Source organism: Podarcis raffonei, chromosome 11 (genome assembly GCF_027172205.1).
Source record: "Podarcis raffonei isolate rPodRaf1 chromosome 11, rPodRaf1.pri, whole genome shotgun sequence".
Lineage (NCBI taxonomy): Eukaryota > Metazoa > Chordata > Lepidosauria > Squamata > Lacertidae > Podarcis > Podarcis raffonei.
Window position 1 is genome coordinate 10,875,297 of NC_070612.1, and position 13,774 is coordinate 10,889,070.

The 13,774-nt window shown below is 46.2% G+C and overlaps 1 protein-coding gene across 5 annotated transcripts in view; it reads right to left on the bottom strand.

Annotated features, from left to right (window-relative positions):
• MYO5B (myosin VB) overlaps window positions 1–13,774 on the bottom strand; it is a 291,515-nt gene that overhangs the window by 44,993 nt on the left and 232,748 nt on the right. For 4 of the 5 annotated variants that reach the window (XM_053408482.1, XM_053408481.1, XM_053408480.1 and 1 more), the window contains 5 exons: window positions 12,777–13,013; window positions 9,000–9,084; window positions 6,505–6,653; window positions 4,890–5,009; window positions 330–467 (listed from right to left, as the gene is read on the bottom strand). In XM_053408482.1, coding sequence (XP_053264457.1) covers window positions 330–467; window positions 4,890–5,009; window positions 6,505–6,653; window positions 9,000–9,084; window positions 12,777–13,013 — 729 coding nt within the window. The remainder of the gene's footprint in view (window positions 1–329; window positions 468–4,889; window positions 5,010–6,504; window positions 6,654–8,999; window positions 9,085–12,776; window positions 13,014–13,774) is intronic. The other variant, XM_053408479.1, reaches the window with a different exon arrangement.

The window sequence follows — 13,774 nt, forward strand, 5'->3', positions numbered from 1 at the left end:
GGGTACAAATAAATTTATTAACAATAACAATTAATTATTATTATTATTATTATTATTATTATTATTATTATTATTATTATGTACCTGATCCACAGATTCAACCAAACTGCACGGAACAGAATTCCTAGGACTGAACCATTTCTGACCACAGGGGGAGGGGTTACATTTTCTTGTATATCTTCACATAAAAAAACCATCCCTGCATGTATTTAATGCAGTGTCTAGTTTGAGCCTTAGATCTGCAACACATGCTTTAAAGTTTTCCCAGGAATGCCTGTTATAGATTTGAAAACCAATGTGGGTAGTAGCAGCAAAGTGACATTTTCTACCTGGGGTTTTTTGCTTTCATTTTCTCTCTTCTCCAGCTGGCTTTGCAGCTTCTTCCTCTCCTGTTCGAGTTCCCGCACTCTCTTCTGAAGCTTTAGGAAGAGGGTCATGTCCATGGCGGCCTTCTCCATGCCAACCTCCTGTGACGGAAGAGGAGAACGAGAGGTAAAAGCAGGGAGTAACCTTAATGGCCTGGAGGCGCGGCAGGAACATGCATTATGCAGCAGGTCACCAGGAGCCTTTCAGCAACACCTGAGAGCTTTGAATAAATACAGTGCATTGGAAAAGGAACGTGAGGTGGCTGGTTCAACACTCTTCTCAACAGGAAGCCAAGGAAGCACTTCTCTCCCGCCCAAAGAAGGGTTCTTCCAGATGCGGTCCATATAGCAGGCGCTCAGTCACTGGTGTTCTGCTTTGAACTGGAATAGCAGCTTTGGAATCTAAATAAGATTCTGCAGCCAAGTGGACAGCCCCTTTCTTCACTCCCAAACATATAAGGTAAAGGGGCCCCTGACCATTAGGTCCAGTTGTGGCCGACTCTGGGGTTGCGGCGCTCATCTCGCTTTATTGGCCGAGGGAGCCGTCGTACAGTCATGTAGCCAGCATGACTAAGCCGCTTCTGGCGAACCAGAGCAGCGCACAGAAACGCCGTTTACCTTCCTGCCAGAGCAGTACTTATTTATCTACTTGCACTTTGATGTGCTTTCGAACTGCTAGGTTGGTAGGAGCGGGGACCGAGCAACGGGAGCTCACCCCGTCGTGGGGATTCGAACTGCTAACCTTCTGATCGGCAAGTCCTAGGCTCTGTGGTTTAACCCACAGCGCCACCCACGTCCCTTGAGGGGGGATAGAAGGGGCTAAATACTCTCTCCCTCTCCTTGCTGCACATCCGGTCATGGTTGCTCCCTCTCACCCAAATTAAGGCGAGGGAGGGAAAATAAATGAATATAAAGGCAATGCTATTTGGAAAGAGAAGTGCTAAGCTGATAGAGCTGATCCCTAGAGAGGAGAGCTGGGGAAAATGGCAAGAGGAAATCTATATGGGCCATAACCCATTCACCAAATATGCTGTTCTTGGACAAGAGACAGGCTGGCCACAGGGCTTATCCAAACTTCCCTTTTGCCTCTTTCTTTCCAAGCAGAAATCCATGCTTAAAAGCTCTGTGTCCAAGTGTCTGTTTTTGCCTCAAACTTTCCCTGCTCTTCCCCACTGAATCGAAGCAAATGTCAATTCAGGTTTCCCGTAGATTGATGTTTGCTCTGATTGAGATTTAAAGAGCAGGTTTTTACAGGGAAAGATCGGACACGGAACTTTAGATTTTGACCATATCTGTAAAGAGTTCAGGAAAGGTAAGAGTGGATAACCCTGCAATTAACCATGTCCTGGTGACATCACATTTGGAAGACTGCAGAGCGCTCTACACAAAGCTATCCATGAAGGGAACCCAGAAGCTGCAGCTATTGGGAGAAAGTGCCAGCAAGATTGGTGTATGCGATCACACAATGGAATCATGGAGCACCACTCCTTTTGGACCTGCTCTGACTGTCGATACGCTAACAGGCTAGATTCTGGCACTAGTCTATATAAAGCCCAAAATTTATTGGGAGCCACATACTTGAAAGAGTGCCTCTCTCAATATGTATTGGCACGTGTGGTCAGTGAGGGAAGGGCCCTGCTGGTGATCTCACTCATGGGGAGATACTTTCTACAGTGGCACAGGGCAGGGCCTTCTCTGCAGTGGCATCCTAAACTGGAACTCGCTCCCTTTGCCAGTTCAATCACCTTCTTCATTAGTAAACTTCTGGTGTATGATCTAGCTGAGATTCCTACATTGCATGGGGTTGACCTGGATGACCAATGGAGTCCCTTCCAACTCTACATTTCTGATTCTATAATGTGTTTTTATTAAATCAGGCTTTGAGGAGTAATACAGTGGTACCTTGGTTGTCGAATTTAATCTGTTCTGGGAGTCCGTTCGACTCTTGGAACTGTTCAAAAACCAAGGCACGGCTTCTGATTGGCTGCAGGAGCTTCCTGCACTCAATTGGAAGCCGCGGAAGCTGTGTCGGACATTTGGCTTCCTAAAAATGTTTGCAAACACACACTTCTGGGTTTGCGGCGTTTGGGTACCAATTTGTTCGGGAGCCAAGCCGTTCAACAACCAAGGTACCACTGTGATGGGAGTCATGTAGGACATAAAAACGAGGTGGAGTTTTTATAATGTTTTATTTCCACTTTTGTATTTTGCTGTTGTATTTTCTGAGATGTGTTTATTTGATGGATTGGTTACTGGTAAACCACCCCATGGTCTGGCTGGCTGAAGTATACGATAGAAATAAAAATAAATTATAAATAGAACAATAAATAACTGGACGAACAGCCTACTGAACAGCTGCATGAGGACTCCTCTACAGCTGGATTACGCAGCTGCTCCAGATTTTATGAGGTCTGGGGGAGGGAAATCTAGTTGAGCAGGGAAAACATAGGAGGGGGATGTTTTGATCACAACATCATGCAGATGCCCTGTAAAAAATGAGTTAATGACGTGTGGCTATTCGACAGTAAATGTGCACTCTGGAAGCAGCCAAATTGCACAAGCTTTCGTGCAGGATGTTTCCAGCACAGATTGCACCACTAGTTCTCGTCTACCACATATATAAGGAATGAAGGTGGCTGTGTGGATGCAATGCATCCAAGCCAGGACAGAAAGAGAGAAAAACCTGAGATGCGCAAGCTCTTAATCTGCAGCTTCTACTGCTGTCAGAGGCCTTGACACTTTGCACTTGGTGCAACAGGTTGCATCCAAAGAGAGAAAGCAATTTCACAAATCCATCTTCGGCTTCTTAGCTCTCATGGTCAGGTAACTAACGATCCTAAACACCCCATTTAACAGGGAGAGAAATGGCAGCACCGAGAGGTGAAGTGACTAAAGGCCACAAGAAAATCCGTAACAGGCAAATCCGTAACAGCGGTAGTCTGGCCTCCATTCCATTTTGCTTTTCACTCTAGACCCCCTAACATGCCAGCCACAGAGCCCTTCAATCATAACCTCTGCCACCGGACATGCCAGCTGAATGCATTTTGTCTACTCTAAGAGGTTGAAAATATCGGCCTTAGCCCTTGCACTCATTACTTCAGTTCAACACATTCTTAACATCCTAGGCAGATTAATCTTACAAGGATGGAGCGGGCAGAAACGGAGACAGAAATTTTGCCAATCCAAAACCCTGCTGGACTCCTGCTGGCATAGTGGAAGGTGGGGGCCTTCTTTCTTGACCATTCATTCATTTTCGTATTTTCCCTCCCTTTGGTCCCAAAGGGGAGGGGAAATCAGTGTGATGGCTCCAGGACTAGGGGCACAATTTGGGGAGATGCTGGGGGAATGCGAGGGGTTTGCATCCAGCCCCCCACCTGCTGGAGTTACCACATGGTAACTCCTTACTGTTACCGATGGTGGAGTGCGAAGGGTGGCAGCAGCCTCTGTGCCCAAAACGGGGAGGCTTCTTCACCCACGGACCTCCCTCTCTGGGGGCTGAGAGAGAAATATAGCCTGTCCTATGGCCCCTCAAGGGATGCAGGTGGCGCTGTGGGTTAAACCACAGAGCCTAGGACTTGCTGATCAGAAGGTCGGCGGTTCCAATCCCCTCGACGGGGTGAACTCCCGTTGCTCGGTCCCTGCTCCTGCCAACCTAGCAGTTCAAAAGCACGTCAAAGTGCAAGTAGATAAGTAGGTACCACTCCGGCGGGAAGGTAAACAGCATTTCCGTGCGCTGCTCTGGTTCGCCAGAAGCGGCTTAGTCATGTTCGCCACATGACCTGGAAGCTGTACGCCAGCTCCCTCAGCCAATAAAGCGAGAATTGCGCCGCAACCCCAGAGTCGGTCATGACTGGACCCAATGGTCAGGGGTCCCCTTTACCCTTTATGGCCCCTCAAATGCTCTTCCAGGAACCTTGGGATTTTGTTGTATTAGCCCTTTTGGAGAGCACAAGGAAGCCTTCGGAGTGTCGCTCTGCATTCTCCACCAAGTCTGCACGCTGCATGGATAGATACATTAATGCCTTGTGCCCTAATGTACTTTAAAATGTTGGTTATGCTGAAAGTGTACCAGGGAGGCTGGAAATCTCTCTGAAAACACAATAGGAGTGCCTAAAGCCAGTCCTCAGGAGGCTTGGAAAGGCGCTCAGAGGCCTTTTGAAAGGAAAATATGTTATATAAATGCATTATTAACCACTAGCTTTCTTTTTAATTATCGTTACTTAATGCTCTCCATGTACAGCCCGAACTGTTAACTAAAAGCGTGCGTTTAAAAATTAATCCTCTTTAATTGCCTAATTAAAGATATAAACAGTGCGACTTTCTCAATGTGAGGCTGAGGTTTTGACATCTGCTGCTCCCTACATAATTAGTGTTGGCTTTCCAGCAGCGCAAGAAAACTTAATAGTCACATTTCAAAACCACATCTCTACTCAATCTGCCTCATAGTCATGGCACTCCAGTGACCATGCAGGGACCCGCTAAAAAACCCTGCCCCCAAACCATGTTTGAATTGAACTTTCATACCTCCACCTGCTGGATTGCATCCTCAGTATCCCCAACCTCAGATGTAGAAATTGATGGGTAATTGGAGTCTGATTCCAGGCTGCTTTGGTTCGATGGATTTCTTCTGTGTCCTGGGGTCTGCTATGGAAAGAGATGACAGTATTAAAGTTACCCAAACACCACCTGCAGGCAGCTGTTCTATCAGATTGCAGAACAGAGGGAGAGAAGGGAAGGAGGTCTGTTTCACAGGCTTCACAGTGACTAGCTTTCTCCAGCTCCTTCTCAAGAATCACCTGGCAGCCACCACACCATCAAGGGTACATTAACTTTCTCCATAAAGGTAAAGGGACCCCTGACCATTAGGTCCAGTCGTGACTGACTCTGGGGTTGCGGTGCTCATCTCGCTTTATTGGCCGAGGGAGCCGGCGTACAGCTTCCGGGTCATGTGGCCAGCAGGACTAAGCCGCTTCTGGCGAACCAGAGCAGCGCACGGAAACGCCGTTTACCTTCCCGCCAGAGCAGTACCTTTTTATCTACTTGCACTTTGACGTGCTTTCGAACTGCTAGGTTGGCAGGAGCAGGGACCGAGCAATGGGAGCTCACCCTGTCGCAGGGATTCGAACCGCGACCTTCCGATTGGCAAGTCCTAGACTCTGTGGTTTAACCCACAGCGCCACCCACGTCCCCACTCAGCGTTCCCCCCCCCAAATAAAGTAACATTAGGTGCCCCTTCAGCTCATGTCCTGTGGAAGGGTGTCATTCGCCACAGGATTAGGGAAATAAAAAGTTCACATTCAGGGGGAAACCCTCTGTTTCCAGAGTACAGGTCGGAAATGAAGGACGCTTCCCATATGGATGCACTGCTAAGCAGCTTAAAAGGACAAAAGCCTCTGCAATGTCGACGTGCTTTCGAACTGCTAGGTTGGCAGGAGCAGGGACCGAGCAATGGGAGCTCACCCCGTCGCGGGGATTCGAACCGCCAACCTTTCGAATGGCAAGTCCTAGGCTCTGTGGTTTAACCCACAGCGCCACTGCGTCCCAACTTTCTCCATACCAGCTAGCTATTTTCAGAACCTTAATTTTAAAAACAGGTGCTGGAGTTTGCTTTTTACCTCCTCTCCCCCCATCCTTTTTTCCTTTAGGGTCATGACTCGCCCCCAAAGAATTCTGGGAACTGTAGCTTGTTAAGGAAGCTGAGAGTCATTAGGAGACTCTTAATTGCTTCACAGAGCTGTAATTCCAAGAGTGGTTTAACAGTCCAGCCTTCTTCCGAGGGGACTCTGGGAATTGTAGCTCTGTGTGGGGAATAACAGTCTTCTAACAAGTCTCGGCAGACTTAAACTATTATTCCTAGGATTCTTTTCAAAAGCCATGTTGGTTTAAAGTGGTATGGTACTGCTCTAAATGCACAATGCAGATGGGCCTAACTCAGTAGAGCTACGGGAGTTACACTAGTTCTCATATCCCACATAAATCTATTATGTTCATGGGATATTGCTTATCACTAATTATTTCTGTCAGCTCTAACGAGAACACACAGGTATTTGCTGTGGTTGGAAGCGCTTCCCAAAATATAGCCAGCGAACCTATCGCAGTTGATGGAATACTATCTGCTCCTATCACAGCATCCCATTACCTTTATGATAGCCATTTCATCCCTTAAGTTGTCATATCTCTGCTCCAGCCTCGAATACTCCTGCACAAGATTCTGATAGCGAACTCTCTCCTCTTCCAGCTCCTTCTTCGTCAGCAGATTTTCCTTGACAGCGTTTTGTGCAAACTCATCTTACAGAACAAAAAGAAGACAAATTTGACATGTTTAACTATTGAATTTTTACTGAAGTGGTGAGCTCCGGCACCTCTTTTTCCAGAAAAAATAGAACCGATCCTGGCTCTCCCAAACATCTGGAGGTAACTAGGTTGGCGAGGACTGGCCTTACAGTCTTACACATACTGGTATATGCTGCTGGCTTCTGAAATAAATAAGAAGCATAAAGAAGATTCCCTCATGCTGGTGAGCCAGTGTGGTGTAGTGGTTAAGAGCAGTGGACTCGTAATCTGGTGAACCGGGTTCGCTTCCCCGCTCCTCCACATGCAGCTGCTGGGTGACCTTGGGCTAGTCACACTTCTCTGAAGTCTCTCAGCCTCACTCACCTCACAGATTGTTTGTTGTGGGGGAGGAAGGGAAAGGAGAATGTTAGCCACTATGAGACTCCTTAGGGTAGTGATAAAGCGGGATATCAAATCCAAATCCAGACCATGCTTGATCCAGAAGCTGAACAGTTAGAACAGAATGCTGCAGCATGACTGCTGACAGGAGTGAGACCTTGTCAGCATATAACCACTGCACTCAGAGATCTGGTTGCCCATTTGCTACTGGGTCATGTTCAAGGTGTTACTTTGTTGTTGTTGTTTAGTCGGTTAGTCGTGTCCGACTCTTCATGACCCCATGGACCAGAGCACGCCAGGCATGCTGGTAGCTTCGGGAACACTGTCCAACCATCTCGTCCTCTGTCGTCCCCTTCTCCTTGTGCCCTCAATCTTTCCTAGTACTATTTCCTAGTAAATAGGTGTTACTATTAATATTTAAAGCCCTTAGCAACTTGGGACCAGTATACCTATGAGATAGTCTTACCTCAAATGTGCCCACTCAACCACTTCGATTGGCACAAACAGCACTACTACAGGTTCCATGCAATACCTGTTCTGCATTTGTAGGAATCCGGTCATTCAGTGTGGCAGCCCCTGCACTTTGGAACTCCCTGCCTCTTGAGATCAAACAGGTGCCTTTACTGTACTCTTTTCGGCGCCTGTTTCGGATGCTTAGAAAGTTGAGGCAATCTTAATCTAATGTTTTCCCCTTTTGTATGTTTTAAAGTAGGGTTGTTACTTTTTTCTTGACTTTACTGTTTTATCTTTTGTAAACCCCTTGGAGGGTTTTTTATTATTTTATTTAAAAAAACCAAGTGGTGTATGATTTATGACTGACTCCAATTCAGGAGTAAACAGTGGGTTTTCCTAAGGAAAGTGGCAGGACAAACAGAAAACTGCTCGGATCTGAGCCTAGGAAGTGTGGAAAAGCCTCAAGGTGCACCGAGGCAGTTTCCTATGTTTGTTCCTAACCGATGGATCAGATAGAACTCATCTGATCCATCAAGCAACGTTTCTTTAGGGTGACAGCCCTAAAAATGAAAGAAAGCCCTCTGTCAAAACGATAAGCTTGTACAACCCATTAGATAACAAAGGTATTTACTGAGCGCTTGCATTCCTCACGCGCATTATGGTTTTCCCAGCCTGTTTTCTCTCTCAGCTTGCCAGTGTCTAAGTCAGTTTTTAAAATGATCCATTCACGGTGCCTTGTTATGTTAAAGAGGCCCTTTGTTGCAGTGCAAATACTGCTGTCTGAACACCACTTGTTTGCTGACACTGTCGAGTAATTTCCCTTTACAGTTCCTCTGATTAGATCCAAAAATGTGTAACTGAAGATTGGGGAATTTGTGCGCATGTGTGGAGACCTTTTTTTTATTCCACGCTTAATTAAATCAGCTTCCTCCTGCTATCTCACCTCCCTGAAAACTATTCCAACAATGTCTTTGGGAGGGAGGCGAAGAGGAACTGTTAGAAGATTAGTAAGGTAAAGGTAAAGGGACCCCTGACGATTAGGTCCAGTCGTTACCGCCTCAGGGGTTGCGGCGCTCATCTCCCTTTATTGGCCGAGGGAGCCGGCGTACAGCATCTGGGTCATGTGGCCAGCATGACTAAGCCGCTTCTGGTGAACCAGAGCAGCGCAAGTAAATGCCATTTACCTTCCCGCCGGAGCGGTACCTATTTATCTACTTGCACTTTGACGTGCTTTCGAACTGCTAGGTTGGCAGGAGCAGGGACCGAGCAACGGGAGCTCACCCCGTCGCGGGGATTCGAACCACCAACCTTCTGATCGGCAAGTCCTAGGCTCTGTGGTTTAACCCACAGCGCCACCCGCATCCCAGAAGATTAGTACATTTCTGCTTATCAATCACAACTAGCACTAAGGGAGAAAGGGCTCATAACACAAGGAACAAACAAAAGCAAAACCGCCAGCCCGGTTTATCTCCAGCGTTAAATAAAACCATAGGTCCTGCTCCTCCTCACCTTCCGACTGACACAGAATTTTGTTGTTCAGCTCCTCTTTTTCCTGCTTCAGCAGCGCATTCTCCTCTTCCAAGTCCGATATCCGCTGAGGAGAAAGCAGGAGAGCAATATTACTGTCCCACAATGTAAGGCAACTCAAGGTCAGTTAACTCCGTGGAGCGACAGAGTTTCACCTGGCTGGCTTTTATAGCCAAACCGGTTTTTTGTCCTCCTTCGATCGCTAGAATAATGATACACAACAGTGAAAGCATTGCTTTTTAAAAAGCCTACTCTAAGGACCATTTTTTAAAAAGAATGCACAAACTTTGGTATAAATCAATGGCTAGTAGACATAAGAACAGCCTGCTGGGCCAGATCAGTTGGGGTTGCCATATTTCAAAAAGTGAAAATCCAGACACAAAAGTTGTTGAGCTTTTTGAAAGTCCACCCCCCCAAGTCATTGGCAAAATCACAAAAAGGACATTTTTGCGTTACTATTAAGGAAGATAGTCCAGCATCGTGTTCTCACAGTGGCCAGCCACATGTCAGTAGAAAAACAGGAAGCAAAACATGAGCACAAGAGCAATTCTCCCCACAAGACACGATGACTGTGTTCTGCTTCTGCTGTGGGTGGGAAGAGCAGTTGATGGAAGTCACAAGCAGGGAGAATAATGTTCAGCTCAGTTTCTTTTAGCAAGTTTTCCATCGGCATCTGGTTGGCCACTGTGAGAACAGGATGCTGGTCTAGATTGGCCACTGGCCTGATCCAGCGGACTATTCTTACATTCTTAAGGTAAAGGGTAAAGGGACCCCTGACCATTAGGTCTAGTCGTGACCGACTCTGGGGTTGCGACGCTCATCTCACTTTATTGGCCAAGGGAGCCAGCCTACAGCTTCTGGGTCATGAGGCCAGCATGACTAAGCCGCTTCTGGCGAATCAGAGCAGCGCATGAAAACGCTGTTTACCTTCCCACTGGAGTGGTACCTATTTATGTACTTGCACTTTGACGTGCTTTAAAACTGCTAGGTGGGCAGTATCAGGGACCGAGCAACGGGAGCTCACCCCATCATGGGGATTTGAACTGCCGACTTTCTGATTGGCAAGCCCTAGGCTCTCTGGTTTAACCCACAGTGCCACCCACGTCTTAATGTTTAGTATAAACAGTGTTTGCTGTCTAAGGCAAACTTGGACCTTATGCCTCAGACATGAAAAAACCTCGAGACGGCTCTGTAGGTCATGGTGAAGACTCTGAGGAGAGTTTTTTAACCTCGTGTTAAAGAAAGAGAATGTCTAAGCGAAGAACCCACCCCAAACTAAACTTGACGTGAATCTGAGATACCTCCTCAGTGATTCTGAGGGATGCAATGAATTCATGCCATTGGTAGACTCCAGTGGATGTTCCTGATGTCTTGTCCCCCCCTTTACTGTTTACTCTTTGCCACAGTGCAATTAGTCTTTCACATAACATTAATAAAAACACCTCGGATCATATTGTCTGAGGGTAAAAAAAAAAGAGAAGTAAAACAGAGAGGGAAAGGCTCAGTGTAACTTGAATGCTTCTCATATCCCAGAGCCAATACTGGCAAAACAGGGGACACTGACATGTCGCACACAAGGTCGTTCTATTTAGCCACAGCAGTCTTACTTTGCTGAATTGCTTTTAGCGCATGAAATATTGGCTTGGTTGGGCTGCACATGGACAAGGCTGCAGGCTGGCACCCCAAATTTCACTGTGGTGTTCCTCTCAGTCTACACAATTGCAACTCAGAACAGAACAGCTATAATTTGGAAAATTGCTACACAGAGCGTGTACGTGGACTCTGAGCTGCTGGAGAAAGAAGGCTTTATACATCAGAATAATAAAGATTTTTTTTTTTTGCCATCCTAGCAAGGCCAACAATACATGCCTGCTAAGCCTCATTCATCCATACAGCAGCCTAATTCTTATCTACGTTCATATAACCATTCCCCAGTTTTCTTGGCAGGCAGGAAACTGCAGAGGTATTTTATCAATAAGTGCACATGACATTTAAAAAGCCAAACCCTAAATGGATAACAGGGGCCAGTGGGAAGCAAGCAGTTTATTACAAGAAAAGTTCAAATGGCTTTTGTAAGGCGTTATTCAATGTGCATGAAAACTGGGGGGCGAGGGGGAGCCAAAAAGCCCTAAAGCAACAAAATTAGAACGGCTCATTTATGAAATGATCTCTCCAAAGTATCTTTGGAGCATTAGTTCTGAACACAGCTGTTAGGTCTGTTGTTTCGTGTGCATTGCTGCAAACGAAACAGTCACCTAGAAAAACAGCCAAAGTTTTCTGCAGTGGATCATCTTCTACAGTGAACAGGGCGACTGGCAATAATGCAGCTACCTGGGGCATATGCCTGTGGCATATGCCTGTGGCATCAGAAAAAACTATTATATGTATTTTCCCCTTCAAATATTGTGTGTGTTGCTGCCTAACCTAGAAGGACAGAGAAGAACTATGTCACCCTGGCCCACAAGGAAGCACCTCTTTTGGAGCAAACCTATCCACCGGAAAACGTGAGAGGTAGACCTGATCTACTTATAATAAGCAATAGAATATGTTGATAAGAGCACTAAACTTGTAGAGTGGATTAGAGCACTTAAAAGTTGTAGGTGGGGCTTCCTGCTTTCGAAAGCTTCCCCAAGCAAAGCAAAGCCAGCTCCCCTTTTGAGAGAGAGTTTATATAGTCTAGTTGTCTTTCTGGCATGCTACTTTTCTACTTGCAAAGAGTTTTACAAGAAGCATGGTTGTTGTTTTTTATGTATTTCCCCAAACTGCAATCTGAAGTGGTTCTCCCCTTTTGATCACTTCATTCTGCTGTGTGCACAGAAAAAGCCAGGCCACATCTAGAATGGCAACTGGGAAAGCCTAGAGGCTGAGAAATTAGGAAGTTTGCCAGATCCCATTACAGCCTCTGGTCTCTCACACAATAATGGAAGACCAGCATGGTATGGCGATGCCCAGTGCCCACCTAGGACAACTGCACTGCACAAGCTTCTGGGTTTCACAAATCTATTCAGCCCAGAGAAGCAAGTAGCTACATAAGCCCAGGGCTGTTTGCAGAGTGTAATACCACAGCAAGACAAAAACAAACAAACAAGCCCACAGGATGTGGTCCTGAGCACAAAATGTAGTTTCTTATGAACAGCAGGAGTTGTATCAAGAGAAAGAACCACGTATGTAGCCTTTTTTGTTGCATAGGTTTGTGTCCAATATTAACCAGGTCCATTAATTTCAATAGAGCTACTCTGAACACTACCTAGCAGGAAGCAACCCACAGATAAACAGCAACCCATTTGCAACACCAGTTTGCAATAAATGAAGTCCTGGTGTGGAAACACTCAATATTATCACATCAAAATATCTTAGGTTCAGGGAAGAACTGCCGGCTGACTGGGCCCCTTGACTCTTCATGTACAAACACCAAAATGCACAGAAAGGCATTTTCAAAGACATACGAGCTGTAAATACAGAACCAGCAGCCATCTCATACCCCACCCCAAAGGTGAGCTAAGATTATGGAGGTGTCTGCCTTCTCCCTGAGTGGACAGTCTGGTTTCACAGTAACCTTTTCCTAGGTAGTCATGTATGCAACTGCAAGGAAGAATTTGGCAGTGCAAATCTGCCTCGAGAAATGTCAGTCGACCTTGCAGATGGATGCAGAAACTGTAATAGCGAGAAATGCAAAACCAACCAGCAAGCTTTCAGAAAGTGTGTCCAAGGTTTTGACACTGCGATACGGAAAGTCTGGCAAATCCTGGGGAGCATTACCTTTCGGAGCACATCTTTCTCCTTTGTATAGGTGTCTTCTACTATCTTTCTTTCCCCGTGAGCCTTCTCCAGGGCCAACCGGAGAGAGTCGATCTCTTCTTGCAAGCTTGCAAGCTGGTTGGCGTCTCCCTTCTTCCGCTGATATCGTTGCAGCTCCTTCTTCAGCTTCTCTATCTCGGTGGAATGAGAAGTGGCGGCTGCGGAGAACTGTTCAGTCAGGAGCTTGTATTCTTTGTTCTGCAATTTGGGGGTAGGTGAGAAGGAATATATGAACACAGCTCAGCACTTGACAGAGGTACTGTCCCGTCCCCCCACAAAGGTCCGAATACTACAATTTAAAAATATTGGGTTTATATTACTTGTTGATATCTTTTCAGTGTGATACAACTCTCTTTTAAGGATCACAGGGCGGAGAAATGCTACTATAAGCAATAATATTCAGAGTGGTAGCGTTTGTTGGTCTGTTGCAGTGACAGTCTTGTACAGTCAAACCTCGGTTGTTGAATGTAATCCATTCGGCTTCCGAAATGTTCGACAACCAAGGCCCGGCTTCTGATTGGCTGCACTCAAGTGGAAGCCGCATCGGACATTTGGCTTCCAAAAAACATTTGAAAACTGGAACACTTACTTCTGGGTTTTTGACGCTCGGGAGTCAAAACGTTCCAAAACACAGGCGTTTGGGAACCGAGGTTTGACTGTAAAGCCTTTGAGGACTTAAAGTCCACTTCATCAGATGAATGGACTCTAGCCCACAAATGTGTCATAATAAATTGGCCAGTCTTGAATATGCCACAGTCATCAGTGGGAATAAACAGAAGACCTCTACTCCTGAGTGTGTTTACGATAGCAGCCATAGTTGCTGGTCAGCCCAGTCAGATGGTCAGGGTACAAATAAAAAAAAATTACAGACCCACTTCTTTAAACTAGGGGTGAGCAACCTGTGGCCCTCAAACCTAATTCCACGTAGGTGGCACCCCATGGCACTTCAACCCAGCTCA